Genomic DNA, 14,792 nt, shown 5'->3' with positions numbered 1-14,792 from the left:
CCCCATTCTCCGCTGCTGCCGGGAGGCGCCGGCCGGAGCCGCTGCAGGTACCGGGGGGAGGTCGGGGTCTCTCTGCTGGCGGGGGGACGGCGTCGCGGTGTCCCGAGAGCCACCGGAGCCGGTCAGGCGCGGGGCTGCCGGCGTGTCCCTGTCCCGGTGGCCCTGCACCAACCCCCCGCCCCGGTAGAGAGGAGCCCAGGGCCCGGCCCGCCGCCCCCCTTCTCGACGCCGGGGCGCGGTGCGGCTGCAGGGCAGGAAGGTCCCTCCCGCCGGGCTGGGCAGCGGCCGCTTCCAGCCGCCATCCGTCTCCCGGCTCGCCGGTACGGCCGCCCCGGGCGGGGAGCGGAGAGCGGGGAGGCTGCAGACCCCCGAGCGGGTGCTCCGGGAGCGCGGCTCTGCCCGGCTCCGTCTGGGACCGGCTGTCGGGGACCGGCCGCCGGGCCGGATCCTGCTCCCGCCTCTGCTCCCGGCTGCGATGCGTGGGGGGGGGGGGCGGATACAGACACATGCCAGCGGCTTGGACAGCCCGGGGTGCGTTTGTGGGTGCAGCAGCCTGAGGCAGCTCCTTCCTCCCCGGGGGTGCCCCGGGGGTGCTGGGCGTCGGCTCCGGTCCCACGGAACCCCGGCTGAGGTCAGCGGGGCTGGCAGGCGGCCGAGAGCCCGGCCCGCGGCAGCGCCGTGCCCCTGGGCAGGGCCGCGGCGGTGGCTGGGCGCGGCCATGGGGGCTGGGGGGTGACACCCCGGGGTGTGGGGCATGGGGCACCCAGCAGAGCTGGGGTGCTGGCCGGCGGGGCGGCTGCGCTGAGCGCCCGGCTTACTCCTAGCACTGCTGGCTACTTCTGGCGAGGGCGAGCAATGTCGGAGGCCGTGGATCTGTCTTTCCTGTCGGACGCGGAGAGGGATTTGATCCTGCAAGTCCTGCAGCGCGACGAGGAGCTCCGCAAAGCAGAGGAGAGGAGAATCAGGTGAGGATGTGGCCGTGCCAGGCAGGGTGCTGGTTTCTCTGCTTTGCTCTAGAAGGGGCTGGAGGGGTGAGGACGAACGCGCGTGATGGGGCTGGGGTGGCAGCTCTGCCCCAGCCCCAGGGTCCCGGTGCGGTTTGACAGCTCCCGGTGTGGGGTCTGAGCAGGCGCCTGAAGAACGAGCTGCTGGAGATCCGGCGCAAGGGAGCCAAGCGGAGCAGCCAGCGCTACAGCGAGCGGACATGTGCCCGCTGCCAGCAGAGCCTGGGCCGCATCAGCCCCAAGGCCAACACCTGCCGGGGCTGCAACCACTTGGTGTGTCGGGACTGCCGCTCCTACTGCCCCAACGGCTCCTGGCGCTGCAAAGTCTGCTCCAAGGAGGCGTGAGTACATGGGGACAAGTGGCAGGGACTTTCTGCATGCTTGTCCTATCCCCCTCTTCTGCCCAGTCACTCCAGCTCGATGCCCCATGGCTGACCTTTCCTAGCCCAGCTGGTCTCCTCCAGTGCGGGGCAGCTGTCCCTGCTGTTGCTTCCCGGGGTGGGCACCCACGGTTGGGTGATGGAGAACTGGATCGTGCCCCACTCTTAGGTCTCCTTCATGCCCACCCCACTCTTTTTTTCCCCACCTTACTTGACTCTGGCATCCCCCTGTGCCCCCCTTGTGCAGCCTGTGTTTCAGGTTTCCTCCCTCTTGGCCTCCCCTGTCCTACAAACCTCATCTTGCTCCCGTGTTTGCTGGGGATGTAGCCGGGCCCGTTGTCTGCCCAGTGCATCATATCTGCTCAGCCACCTGCCAAACGTGCCCACTGGGCCTGTGTTCTCCTTGGCTGAGGCAGCACCAATGGTGGTGTTGGGGTGCAGGGAGCAGGCCCCCACTGCCCCTGACTGCCCTCCACTGCCGCTCTGCCCTGCAGCGAGCTGAAGAAGACGACGGGTGACTGGTTTTATGACCAGAGAGTCAACCGCTTTGCCAACCGGCTGGGCAGCGACATGGTGCGGCTGTCCCTGCGGCACAGGTCGGCAGGTAGGGTTGTCACAGCGACATCTTCTCCCGAAGCCCGGCCCTCTGGGATGCTCTGACTTTCTCTGGCATGACTCTGCCCAGCGTGGAGCTGGCTGGGAGGAGTTCCTGCTCCAGGCAATGGGCTTGGAGCAGTGGTTCTCCTGATGCCTCTCTCCTTCCAGCCAGCAAAAGAGAGACCGTGGGACAAACCCTCCTCCAGAAAGCCCAGCTTGGCGAGCCCAAAAGCTCCTCTGCAGCCCGGCAGCAGAGCCCTCCGGCACGCCGGGAAGGGCCCAGGTGAGGATCCCTGCTGTCTCCCCTGCTCTGGGTGCCAGCCCTCACCTGCTGCAGGGGCGGGAGGGACGCTGCCACCCTGCTCGGATCGTGGTGGTGCAGAAGCTGTCTCTCAGACAGGCTTCCTTGCCAAACAGGACATACCTGTGGTTTTGTTTGTCTGCAGTTTGTTTCTGGATGCCTCAGATCCTCGGGATGGCAAAAGCGACACAGAGTCCATGGAAAACATGAGCCTGGATGGCTACAAACCTAGTCCCAGTGGTGTGGGGGGCAGGTGAGGGGCTGCCTGGGTGACTTGTCCTTGGCGAGAGGATGAAGACCTGCATCTCAAGTGCATTTTTTCAGTCTAATGCAGGGAAGCTGGCTCCTCTGGCTGGGCTGAAACCTGTCCCTGGGCAGGCAGGTCCTCTGCTCCCAGGCTGGGGTGCTCCAGGGAGCTTGTGGGGAGATGGCACTTCCCAGCCAGTGCTTGCTCTCCCAGCTGTGCTCTTGGCCTGGGACAGACCTTTCTGTGTCCTCTTGCAGGAGTAACTCCCTGGAGAGAGCTGCCCCTCTCAGAGATGGAAAGCAGGTTGCTGCGCCAGCAGGATCTGCTGCCTCCAGCCTGACCCTCCCTCTCCGCTCCAAAAACGTGTTCTCTGACGGACGGGTGCGTGCCGCTGCTTTGGCAGGCTTAGCCCTGTCCTGGGGCGCAGGGTTGGGAGCCCTGTGGGGTGCTCAGTCCTGCTCTGAAAGGACCTTTCCACCCCAGGATGCCGCCGTGGGGAGCCGCACCAGTGCCTTGGTGGATGAGCACGAAACGATATTCAAGAAGAATCCCCGGCGGGTGTTGAGGCCTGCGGGTGAGAGCTGCACGGGTGCAATGGGGTTTGGGTGCCGACATGGCAGGGGACGGGTGGCCGCTTCTCCCTGCGCTGTTGTGGGCTTTTGGTGTGGATGGGAGAGGCTGGGGCAGCCCCTTGCTTGAGGGAGCAGCAGGGCTCTGCTAGTCCTGCACTGTGCCGCTGCCTCCTGCCTCACCATCTCTCGTGCAGACTACACCAAGTCGGTGATCGACCTGCGCCCGGAGGACTTTGTGGGGGAAGGCAGCTCTTTGGGGGACAGGAGCAAGTCGGTCCCTGGCCTCAACATGGAGCTGGTGAGACTCTGGGCGTGCCATGGGGCCGGCTGCCTGGCCAGCTGTGCCCTGCTGCTCCCCATGCAGGTGGCTTGTCTCTCTCCCTGCAGGAGGAGGAGGAGGAGGACATCGATAACCTGGTGGAGATCCATCGCCAGAGGGTGGCCCGGGGCAGCATGCGCAGCGGCACCTCCTCGGTGAGTCCCTGCGGCATGGCCGTGCTCTGCTCCGCTCCAGGGAGAAATGATGGAAAAGGGCAGTGCCGACAGGTTGGGTGGGAGGGAGGCAGGGCGGGCAGCTCCTGGGGTGCATGGGCAAGAGCTTGGGGTGTGGGGGCTTCCTCCCTTTGAAGGGAATCAAAATGCAGAGACCCAGCTCTCCTCCAGGGAGCCTGTGTGCAGGTGGGAGGCACTCAGCAGCCATCCCCAGCCATGGAGGGGTGAGAGGGGCTTGCAGAGGAGCCTTGCTGAGGATGAAGAGGGACCATCAAAAGACGCTGCCCTGGCTCAGCCCTGCTGTGTTTTCCAGAGCACTCTGGGGAGCATGGTCAGCATTTACAGTGAGGCCGGCGACTTCGGCAATGTCGCGGTCACCGGCGGAATCTCCTTCTCCCTGAGCTACGAGCAGAAGACGCAGACCTTGTTCATTCACGTGAAGGAGTGTCGCCAGCTGGCCTACGGGGACGAGGGCAAGAAGCGCTCCAACCCGTGAGAGCTGGGGGGGGGGATGGCTGCTGGCACTACTGGTGGTGCTCAGCTGGGTTGCGAGGTGCCCATCAGAGATGGGAGCTGTAAGTGGGGGGTCCCGATGAGGCAAAAGGTCTGGGATTGCCCTGGAGGGGCGAGTTGTGGGGAGACCTTGGTGAAGGTGCTTTTTGTTCCTCCCTTCAGGTATGTGAAGACCTACCTCCTGCCGGACAGATCCCGGCAAGGGAAACGCAAGACGACCATCAAACGCAACACAATCAACCCCCTGTACAACGAGCTGCTGAAGGTGAGCGGGGATGGGCTGGGGTGCCGTCTGCTTCCCACTGCGGGGCTGGGCAGGCCCTTGGCCCTGGGAATGCTGCTGGAACAAACTAGGGGAGGGCTGGGCTCCAAACCCTGAAATGGGGGCTCTGGGGTGTCCAGATACTGCACTGTGAAAGCTGGAAAAACCCACTCCCAGGCTGGGTCACTGCTCTGATGTGGCTCTGGTGTCAAGCCCTGGGTGCCATGGTGGGGTGGAGGCACAGCTGCAGCTGTATGTGTGTCACAGGCCGTGTTCCTGGCTCCTGTGCATCCCCCAGAGCTGAGGCCTTCTGCTAACCCTGGACGCTGCTTTCCACGGCGAAGGCTCCTGGGGCATTATAGGCAGGTTACAGTGGTGGGAGGGAGGGCAGCACGGCTGCAGAGGAGTTCTGGGGCCCAGGGCAGAAGGACTTGGCGCTGCCCTTTACATCCCCGCTGCGGCCGCCACGGGGTGGTGGGACTGGTCGTCCCTGAGCCCGGCAGCGCATCACTGAGGTCACACGCTCTCCGGACAGGAGGGAAGTGGGAACTGTGGTTTGGTTTCCAGGCTCCCACAGCCCTGGGTTTGCTGAGGTCTTGTGCTCTGACCACCTGAGGCTTGGTGGGCTGGCAGCTTTGCTTGTGGTGGGACAGGGTGGGGTGACCGGATGCCATGAGTCCTGGTCCTGGCTCTACATGGGCTCTGAGGACCACTTGCCTGGAGAGCATGGGCTCCTGCACCACTGCCCCAGCACTTTGAGGTTTCAGCAGCCTTGGAAAGGAAGACAGTCTCCTGCGTGCATCCATTGTTCCTCAAACCTGTCTCCTCTCCCGCTCGAGAGCTGTGGCTGATGGTGTATGCCAAGCCTGGCACTGCCTGCTCACCGGTGGTTTTCCTGTCTCTCTTCCTAGTACGAGATTAACAAGTCCCTGCTGCTTGCAAGGACGCTACAGTTCTCTGTCTGGCACCACGATCGCTTTGGCCGCAACACGTTCCTGGGGGAGGTGGAGGTCCCACTGGACACCTGGAACTTCGAGAGTCACCTGGAGGAGTTTCTGCCCCTGCACGGCAAGGTGCTGGCCCTGTCACCCCAGCCCCGCTGCCTGCAGCCTCCCTTGCCTGGCCCTGTCCGGGGGTAGCCCTCAGTGGGCTGAGGGCTGCAGAGATCTCAGCTGAGAGCTGCCAAAAGGCTTGTGCCAAATCAGATCTTTGGAGAAATGACCCCAGATGCAGACAGCAGTACTGTCGTAGTAAAAAAGGACAGATCTGCCTTGAGCCTAGCTTCCCTCTTCCTCCTCAGTAAGTCCCTTATGTGATGCTGCAGGACTTGTCTCTGCCCCATCAGGTATTTTCATTCTGCTTGCTTGATTGCTCCAAGGGTGCAGCTCTTCCCGGCTCCCTGCCCCAGCCAGGAGGAATTGGAGTCTGCTTCAGGGAAGCAAATAGAAATTGGCCAGGACATCCTGCTGTGGGTTGCAGAGCCAGGCAGTGAGGGCCTTCATGCAGCTCGATGACAGCAGCAGATGCTGCTGCTGGACTTAAGTCTGGTTTTCTAGACTAACTCGTACTGTGGGGTCAGCCCTCAGCACTGCTGGGGATCAAGCAGCTCGTGCAAACCCCTAAATAGAGTTTCCTAAGGGAGGTGACTGAGCTAAAGCGGGATCCCAAAGGAGCTAGTCTGAGTCTGACCTGGTGATGCTGGGGAGGGTCTGCAGGCATCTGTGCCCAGCTAAACCACCACGGGGAGGTGCTGCGTTCAGACCAGGCCGTCACCATGTCATCTCTGGCCTCCCCAGCAGTATTTGGTAAGTCTTCCCTCTTTGTAGATTGTCACAGATGCTGCTGGTCTCCATCAGTACAAGGGAGAGCTGGTTGTCTCCATGAAGTACATCCCATCTTCCAAGCACCCCGGTGCTGGGAACGGCAGGAAGGGTGAGTGCTGGAGCTCCAGGATCTCTGCGTGGCCTGTGGGACCTGCTTGGGGCCAGGCGAGCTGGGTCTGGGTGGGTTTCTTGGGTAGTGCCACTGCAGCCCTGTCCTCTGCAAGGCTGCTCTGAGTCAGGGCGGACCTGGCTGTCCTCAGGCTGGCCGGGTGGTCCCAGTGCTTTCCTGGGACTAGACCGGGCTGGACCATTGGGTCATGCATGAAGCAATTGTCTGCTTTTGCCTCAGCAGGCAGGGAGGAGGCAAGAGAAGATACTAGTTGGGGATCTGTACCTGTCTCTGTGATGAAGGCTCTTCAGCAGGACCTTTCCAGAAGTTTGCAGTCATGGAAATTTAAGGTTGATTAATTCTTGCTGTGTTGCTTTTTTCCCAGGCAAAACAGGGGAAGGGGGTGAGCTCCAGGTCTGGATCAAAGAAGCCAAGAACCTCACAGCTGCCAAATCTGGGGGGACCTCAGACAGCTTTGTTAAGGGGTGAGTGTGGGTACTGGGTGGGGGGTCACTGAAGGCACTGTCCTCCCTGGCTGCATCCCGGGGGGGGAAGGGTCTCTCTGCTAGCTGCCCTGCACTGCCTGCTTTGGGACCCTGAAAGTCACCATCTGCCCAGAGACAAGATGCTCCCAGTAGCAAATGCTCTCCCGGGTTTTGGCTGGTTGAGAGGTCGTGGTGGGAGGCTGTGTGCAGGGCAGGGCTCCAGCTGCCATCAAATCATCTTCACCAAGCCACCAGGCAGCATGGCTGGGAGTGAGCAGGCTCCAGTCCTTGCCCTCTCCCCTCCTTAGACCGCTTGCTGTCTGCTGAGCAGCTTTTTAGGAGGCAGGGTAGAGACCCAGCCCCTTACAGACTGCCATGGACCTTCTTCCTGAGCTATATCAGGGAAGGTGGGCTCCAGGCCAGGTCCTGGGGTGCTGCTGAGGTGTCTCAGCCCCTGGGGCAGAAGGCAGCGGCACAGGTGTTGCTAACCCAAGGGGCTGCTTTCCCCAGCTACCTCCTGCCACACAAAAACAAAGCCTCCAAGAGGAAGACGCCTGTGGTGAAGAAGACCCTGAACCCTCACTACAATCACACCTTTGTCTACAATGGCATCAACGCTGAGGACCTGCAGCACATCTGCCTGGAGCTGACGGTCTGGGACCGGGAGCCCCTGTCCAGCAACGACTTCCTTGGGGGTGTTCGTCTGGGGGTGGGCAACGGTGAGGAGCCTTGGGGTCCCATCAAACCCTGGGGACAAGCAGCCTTGCTTGGGGCTGCCTCACTGCAGGCAGGAGGGTGCTCCAGCAGTGACTCCTGCCCACGTCCATCCTTTCTCCCAGGCATGAGCAACGGGCAGGCTGTGGACTGGATGGACTCCACAGGCGAGGAGCTGAACCTGTGGCAGAAGATGCGCCAGTACCCGGGCTCGTGGGCAGAGGGGACGCTCCAGCTCCGCTCCACCATGGCCAAGCTGAGGCCGTAGGCTGCGGCACCAGGACTCGGCCGAGGGCTTGCACCGTGGCTTGGGAACCACATTCGCTGCACAGCCTGGTGAGGCTGCCAAATGTGGGTTGATTTTATTTTTTTTTTTTTTTGTGCTTATACTTTAATAAACATAACCTTCTCTAAACAGGCTTGGGCAGAAAGTCTTCTTGGCCTAGCTGCTTTTAAAGAGTTTTCCTTTTGTCTTAGGCTTTGCACCAAATTTCAGGCTGAACTGGAGTCCTTGTGGACCCTCCCTTCTTCCCCCCCAGGCAAAATGCTTTGAAATGTGGTTGGTTTTTTTTCTTTCCATTCTTCCCACCCGCTCTGTTCCACAGTCTGCTCCCTTCTTGTCTTCTCCACCCTCCTCCCCCAGGATGTTGCCTGCTCCAGGACTGAGGCAGCCATGCACAGCCCAGCCCCAGGATGGAGCCGTGCGGGGTCAGTGGTCCCCAGGAAGGATTCATTTCCCCAGCCTCTCTGTGACACATCTTCTGCCCAGCACTGACTTTTTATACAAATTTATTTATTTCGAGTTAATATTCTACTGCCAAAACAGTTCCCAGGAAGGGTGCCCCGTGACTGGCGGAAGGGGAAGCAAGGGGTAGGGTGGGGAGGGCGAGCCCTCGGGGTGAGCTGCGTGCTGGCTGGCTGCTACTGGCTTTGCTGAGTGTGGGGCTGTTTGTTTTTAATAAAGGCTTTCTGGCAGGACCCTGGCAGCAGTGCCCACCTGGCAGGGCTGACCTCAGGGTGGGAGGGAGCGGGTTCAGGTTGTGCATGGGGTGAGGATGGCCGCAGGGAGGGTGAAGCTACTGTATTTAGAGGCTGTCGTGCTGTTGCCCTGCCTGCCTTGCTTACTCTCTTCTGCTTTGGCAGCCCAGTATCTGGCCCCCTGCCTCCCCCCTGCCCTGGGGTTTGGGCAGAGGCTATCCGGTGTCTCCCACTGTAGTCCTGGCTGGGCTGAGCCATCCCACCCCTCAGCCGGAGGCTGCTCCTGGCTTCAGGGCAGTGGGGATGCTGCCGGCACATGGCCCCCATCCCTGTCCCTGCTCGCCTCTCTGTGCCAGAGCAGCTGGAGAGGGGCTCCCCTTCCCCTGGAGGTCCTCGGCACCCCGGTCCTCCTCTACGGTGGGCGACTAGAAAAGCAGAAAGGAAGGTGTCCGTCCCCTGAGGCTGCTGGAGGCAGAGGGGGGGTCTCCCCGGCGCTGCCTCACTCGCAGGGGTCCCCGCTCTGCGCCCGCCGTGCTGCCTCCCTCTCGCTCAGCAGGTAGGTGTCGATGAAGACGAAGAGCTCGTCGGGGTTGATGGGGGAGATGTAGCGCTCGCGGTCGGCACCCGCCTTGTCCAGAAGCACGGCGTTGAAGTGGGAGCGGGTGAGGTGCAGGAACTGCCTGGGGGTGCAGAGGGGAGCCACCAGTCAGGATTGGGGGGGGGTGAGTTGAGGGCTGAGCCTGCCCACCCCACACAACCGTGCTCTGGTCCTCTTGGGGTGGTGGCTCCCATCTGTTCCTCGGGGCTGTGAGCTCTGGTGACGTTGTATTCAGACTTGCTGGGGGTGTCCCCGCATTGCACAAGCCCCTCCAGTGCGGCAGGAAGGGGCTGCCCATGAACCCAGCTACAACCTCATGCTTTGCCATCCCCAGAGGTGTCCCCATCCCCGGTCCCCTCCCACAGGCACCTGACTCTGCAGGACAGAACCCCCTGTCCCCGCTACCTGAGCTCCTCGATGATGCCGAGGGACAGCTGGTGCTCCCGGATGCGTCCCACCTCGTGCGGGGGCTGCCCCACCAGCTCGATGGTGGTGACGTGACGCAGGTCCAGCCCGCAGGCAGCTTGCTGTGGAAAGGGGCATGGTGAGAGGGTGCTGGGCTTGGAGGTGGGAAGGGGGGCAGCGGGAGGGTCTCCTCACCTGCAGCATGGAGATCTGCATCTTGTAGTAGCGGTTAGAGGGGTCGGGGGCTGAGATGACAAGGAGGCGGCGTTTCTCGTGGAACTGATCCAGCAGGCTGGCAGCTGAATTCACGGCCGTGTTGATCTGCATGGCTGGGGCGAGAGGTCGGTGTGTGGGGAGATGCCATTTTGCCCCCCATCACCCCTTTCCCACCACTTCGCCCTGCCAGGCAGCATCTCCCCTGAGAGCCAGGCATCGTCGTGAGCAGGTCCTCCCTTGCGCCCCTGCCACTTACGTGCACAAAGGGGCTGGGAGCCCGTCCACTGTTGGGTGGACTGGCAGACCCGCAGCGAGCTGCCCTGGCGCTCGTAGCCCCCGTCGCACAGGTACTCGCAGGTGGCACCGTAGTTGTTGCCGTCGGAGGTGCAGGAGAGGTAGCCATTCTGCGGAGGCTTCAGGACAGGGCAGCGCCTCACTGTGAAGAGGAAGGCTAGGTGAGGGCTGGCTGTGATGGGGCACGGCTCCAGCTGTGGGGTGCAGAGCCCGGAGGTGGGGGGAGGCAGCCAGCAGCCCCAGGGGAGCCCGCTTCACCTTGGATGCGGACGCTGAACTTGCAGCTGGCTCGGTTGTATGCCTGGTCATGGGCGGTGTAGCGGATCACATGCTCTCCTTCGGGGAATTCAGAGCCGGGCTCCGGGCCTCGCAGCATCACCCTTGCGCCCAGCAAACACATTTCTCCATCAGGATTCCCGGAGGGGGCACCCAGCATGGCCCGCAGCCCTTGCTGGTGGTGCCCACAGTACCTCCACCCTCACCTCTTGATGATGCCATCAGCAGAGTCCTTCACTCGGGGGGGGTCCCAGTAGACGGTGGCGGTCAGCTTGCCTGGCTCGGCTATCCGCTCCCGGGAGTCCGGGCAGCGGATCTTGGGAGGGTCCATATCTGCCCGCAGGGAGGAGAGGGATTTGGGGAACCTGCCTGGGCTACGAGAGCCAGGCACTGACCTCAGCGCTCAGCCACCCCAGGGATGCCGGGCACAGCCCAGGCACCCTGGAGCCAGCAAAATCTGCTGTAAAGCCAGCACTGAGCACCCCAATCCTGGATCAACATCCCCTGCACCAGCCCCTGCTTCGGGGCTAATGGCACCTCAGGGAGCCGTGGGGACAGGGGTCCCAGGGCCGGGAGGTGCAGGAGCTGGCAGTGCCCGGGTCGGACGTGGGGCTGAGGCCTGCAGGCACCCCAGGGATGGAGGGTGGCCTGCCCTTGCGTGCCCCAGCAGTGTGTGGCTGGGAGGATGGTAGGGTGAGGATTTACCTACACAGATTGGCTCGCTCCCGCTCCAGCGCCCGTCCTCCATGCAGATGCGGCTCCGGTCGCCCTCCAGCTGGTAGCCGGGCAGGCAAGTGTAGTCGCAGCGGGAATCCATCTGCACGCCAGCCGAGCACACGTAGGAGCCCCGCAGCACCGCTGGCAGCACATGGCACCGTATTTCTGGGACAGAGAGAGCAAAGATCGGAAGGAAGCGGCCGCCCGGCCATGCTAGTGGGCAGAGCACCCAGCACTGGCCACCACCAGTGCCCACGGGCATGCTGGCAAGCCGATGGCCGGGGCACACTCACGTCGGCAGTACGCCATCCCAGACCAGTGGCGGCTGGGCAGGCACTGGACGGTGCTGGGCCCCACCAGCCGGTACCCGCGGGCGCAGCTCAGCTCGCAGCGTGTCCCCAGGCTGCTGCGGTAGGAGCCCCCCCGGGGTGAGTAGCAGGTGGCCTCTCCGCGGTGGATGTTGAGCGTGGCACACCACTGGGGCACTGGGGGAGAGGAGAGAGGTGAGGGGGCACCCGGCCCTGCCAGGCCTCGGTTTCCCCGTGAGGACCCGAGGGATGGGTTTGGGTGCTGTTACCGCGGTGGTAGTCCAGGGCAGGCTCGGGGGGGGTTTCTTCCACATACACTTCATTGGTGTGGCTCTCGGCCGTGTAGTAGCCGGACCCTGAGAAGGAGGAAAGAGATGAGGGGGTGCGTGATGGTTTGTGGCTGCAGCAGCACCCTGGCAACAATGCCTCCCTGGACAGCTGCACCCTCTGGCCCCAAAACATCCCGTAACTCCCAGCAAGCGATCCCATCCCTGGGCAGACCCTGTCCTGCCATCCTTGGCGCTGTCGTCAAGGGTTAAGCCGGGCAGACAGTGATCCCAGTCCTCAGTGATGTGGTGTGCGCTGGCACCAGCCTGCAGACTAAACAGTGGCAGAAGCAGCCGCGGTTATGGCAGGAAACAGTGCTGGCATAGAGTGGGCTGGCACCGACCCCCGGCTTCGTGCTGCCGGGAAGTTCTCCTTCCATCGCTCCCCTGGCACCGTCCCTGCCATCGGGCGTCCCCAGGGAAGGAAGAAAGCTGCCCCCTCCTGCCTGTCCCAGTGGAGCCCCTGGCCAAGGCAAGGGAGGAGAGGCGTGCTGCTCGGCTGGGGGGCTGGCGGGGATGCAGCCCCTTGCTTGCACGCCAAGGAAGGATGAAGCTGCTGGAGGGGCTTGGCTGGAGCTGCTGGCCTCACGCCATCTGTGCTGTGCAGAGGGGCCTCTGGCCCCATGGACGGGGGGAGGACAGCCTTGCACCATCCTTGCGGGTCACCCTCTGGCCCGCAACGTGTCCCCATGGGCAAGGGACCAGCAGGAGTGGAGGGAGCTGTGTGGGGAGAGAGGGCCGGTGTCCTTCCCCGCGGCCCCTCGGCGCCTCGGTCGGCCGCGGCATTCCCCAGCACTGAGCTCACGTTTCCGCCGCATTTCCGTCAGCCCCCGCCGGCGCTGCCCCCTCCTCGCTGTCAGCCCACCCCACCGCACTCCCTGCGCCGGCATGGCGGGGATGCTCAGCCTGGGAAGGGACCCCGGGCGAAGCAGCAGCCCCGCTGCAGCTGCACCCATCTCCCCTTTCCCCCACTCTGGGTTTGGGAAGGGGATATCTGCCAAGGCCAATTCAAGCAGCAGCCCCACCGTCACGGGGGAGGAAACTCCATTACAAATCTTTCCGACATGAACTTTACGACAGAATGACTCCCCACAAGCTTCATTAAGTCGCCCACTCGTTTCCAAAAGCCTTTTATCCCGACGCTCTTCCCATGCTGCCTTGGGGAGCGGAGGGACCTGGGGCGAGCGCAGGGCTGGATCCGTGGGGCTGGCGGTGGGGATGTGTCAGTGACCCAGTGAGCAAGGCTGCTTTTTGGGGGGGCTGCTGAGCCCCCCACCGGGGCCCTGGGGATGGGGTGCACTGTGTCCCCCGCAAGCAGATGTGCCATTTAATTGCAGTGGTCCCTTTTTGTGTAGGTGGTGCCTTTTCCTTCTCACCTGAGGCCAGCTCACACCTCTGGTTGCATCAGGCAGGAGCGTCCCCAGCCAGCCGTGCTGGCAGCGTGGCAAGGGGATGGGGACGGAAACAGGGAAGGGGGAAACCCCCCCAACCAGGGCAAGGGCTTCTGATCCTTGACCCAGCTGCCCAGCTGCAGGGGGGGAAGGTTTGGATCTGAGCACTCCGTCCAGGCAAACATCTGCCGGGCGATGGCCCCCGCGGGAGCAGGGAGTCAGCAGGAAAGCTGCACGCCCGCAGGCAGGAGCGTGATGGAGAGGCTGGTTTCCTGCTCCTCTCTGGATGCCTCCCAGCACCCCCTCTGCTCCTCCCCGTACCCCACAGTGCACCCCTGCAGGCACCCCATACCCCACAGGCACCGATGCTCTCCCCAGCATTGCTGTACCAGGGCACCCCTCCCTCCCTCCCCACTGCAACCCCCCCAACGGGAGTGGGACCCTCCAGGCTGCCGCTCCCGGGGAGCCCCGCTGCTCCCGCACACCCCAGCACTCACCTTCGTGCCACGTGGATGACACCAGCCTGGTGAGGACAACCAGCAGGACAGGGGCTGCCTCCTGCGCCATGCTGGGGGGCCGGGGGGCCAGGGGCTGGCCAGCCCACCAGCCACGCCGGGTCCAGGGGTGGCCGCAAGCCCCAGCAAGGATGGAGAGGGGCTGGAAACAGGACGAGGGCCCCCTCCGTCGCCTTGTCACAGCACAGATGCCTGACTCCCCTGCCTGGCCGTGCTGCCTGGGCTGAGCAAACCTACTTTTCCCCTCTGCTGTCCGTCCCAAACATTCAAAAGCCGTGAGTCAGGCCCAAAATGATGGGATTGTCAAAAATAATAAATCCCAGGATCGCCCGTTTTCCAATGCACCTCCTGCTTCTCTGAGGCTTTAAAAGGTTGTCAGATTTTCTTCTTTGCAAGCAAAAGAGCCAGGAGTCTGTTCTGACACAGGAGAGAGCCGAGCTGAGCCTGTGCCAGTCCTGCCGGGCTCTGGGAACGGAGGTCCTGGGGGGCCAAGGCCAAAACCGCGGGAGCCAGGACCTTTTTTCCACCTCTTGCCAGGAGGGAGGGAGAGACCTCACTGCAGACGGCAGGCTCCGAAACCCATCCAGAGGCAAGCACTTCCAGCTGGGGTCTGTTTTCCAGCTGAAGTTCAGCCCCCGCGAGGCAGAGGTAATGAAAGCGTGTTCGTTAGGACCCGCCGCCCAGCGTCCCACGGGGTCGGGTGGGAGGCGAGGCAGGAGCCGGGGCCACTGGGGATTTGGGCTCTGGAGCACAGGACCGCGCTTGAGCGGAGGCAAAGGATGAGTCTGGCATGGACAGGTAGGGGAGTTGGCATGGGGCGGCGCGGGGGGGGGACATGCTGTCTGAATGCACTAATTATGTGGCGGCCAGGCCAGTAAGCACACGGATTAATAACACAGCTGTCCTGAGCAGGGGGAGGCTGCCGGGAGGCCGCCGTGCGGGGCTGCTTGCTGCGGGATGTGGGGAGCCCACAGCTCCCCGCAGCCCGGGGACATCCCCGAGGACAGGACGGTGGGGTGCTCGCCCCGTGGTGGGCAGGAAGCCCGTCGCTTGCCGGCATGGTGGCTGTGCCATGTGCTGAGGCGCAGGGTGGCTGCTGCGGCTGGTCCCTGCTCTGCTGGGGGACACCTGGGCAGGGGGCCACGATGGGCCGGGGCTGCACCGCCAGCTGCTAGGGCAGGACAGCGGGGTCGGGGGGTACACGGGGCGGGCAGGGAGCGGGCAGGGAGGGGGTAGCAGGGGGCGGCAGGGAGCGGGCAGGGGGTGGCA

General features: G+C 63.4%; 2 protein-coding genes across 4 annotated transcripts; one reads left to right on the top strand and one right to left on the bottom strand.

The window, feature by feature from the left end:
• The first annotated feature begins 15 nt into the window (after positions 1–15).
• SYTL4 (synaptotagmin like 4) lies at positions 16–7,914 on the top strand. Of its 3 annotated transcripts, none has more exons than XM_074882874.1 (17): positions 16–47; positions 825–965; positions 1,130–1,345; positions 1,879–1,988; positions 2,150–2,264; positions 2,428–2,535; positions 2,787–2,910; positions 3,013–3,103; positions 3,296–3,399; positions 3,492–3,575; positions 3,907–4,085; positions 4,269–4,371; positions 5,280–5,441; positions 6,195–6,300; positions 6,686–6,785; positions 7,296–7,504; positions 7,625–7,914. In XM_074882874.1, exons 2-17 carry the CDS (start codon positions 856–858, stop codon positions 7,765–7,767), a joined length of 2,064 nt encoding a protein of 687 aa, XP_074738975.1. In that variant the 5' UTR covers positions 16–47; positions 825–855; the 3' UTR covers positions 7,768–7,914. The 3 variants fall into 3 exon arrangements, with proteins under 3 accessions (XP_074738975.1, XP_074738974.1, XP_074738976.1); XM_074882873.1 differs by having other exon boundaries at positions 3,489–3,575; XM_074882875.1 differs by lacking the exon at positions 16–47 and having other exon boundaries at positions 897–965; positions 1,107–1,345; positions 3,489–3,575.
• Positions 7,915–8,272: 358 nt separating this feature from the next.
• Positions 8,273–14,656, bottom strand: SRPX2 (sushi repeat containing protein X-linked 2). The gene is made up of 10 exons (XM_074882511.1): positions 13,506–14,656; positions 11,561–11,647; positions 11,277–11,468; positions 10,972–11,148; positions 10,473–10,599; positions 10,249–10,370; positions 9,953–10,132; positions 9,676–9,809; positions 9,481–9,602; positions 8,273–9,157 (listed from the first exon to the last, which is right to left on the bottom strand). The coding sequence occupies exons 1-10, from the start codon at positions 13,573–13,575 to the stop codon at positions 8,977–8,979; spliced, it is 1,392 nt and encodes a 463-aa protein (XP_074738612.1). The 5' UTR covers positions 13,576–14,656; the 3' UTR covers positions 8,273–8,976.
• Between the last annotated feature and the right edge of the window lie 136 nt (positions 14,657–14,792).

The sequence above is a fragment of the Strix uralensis genome, chromosome 13 (genome assembly GCF_047716275.1).
Source record: "Strix uralensis isolate ZFMK-TIS-50842 chromosome 13, bStrUra1, whole genome shotgun sequence".
Classification (NCBI taxonomy): Eukaryota; Metazoa; Chordata; class Aves; order Strigiformes; family Strigidae; genus Strix; species Strix uralensis.
This window is presented reverse-complemented; position numbering and strand designations above follow the sequence as displayed.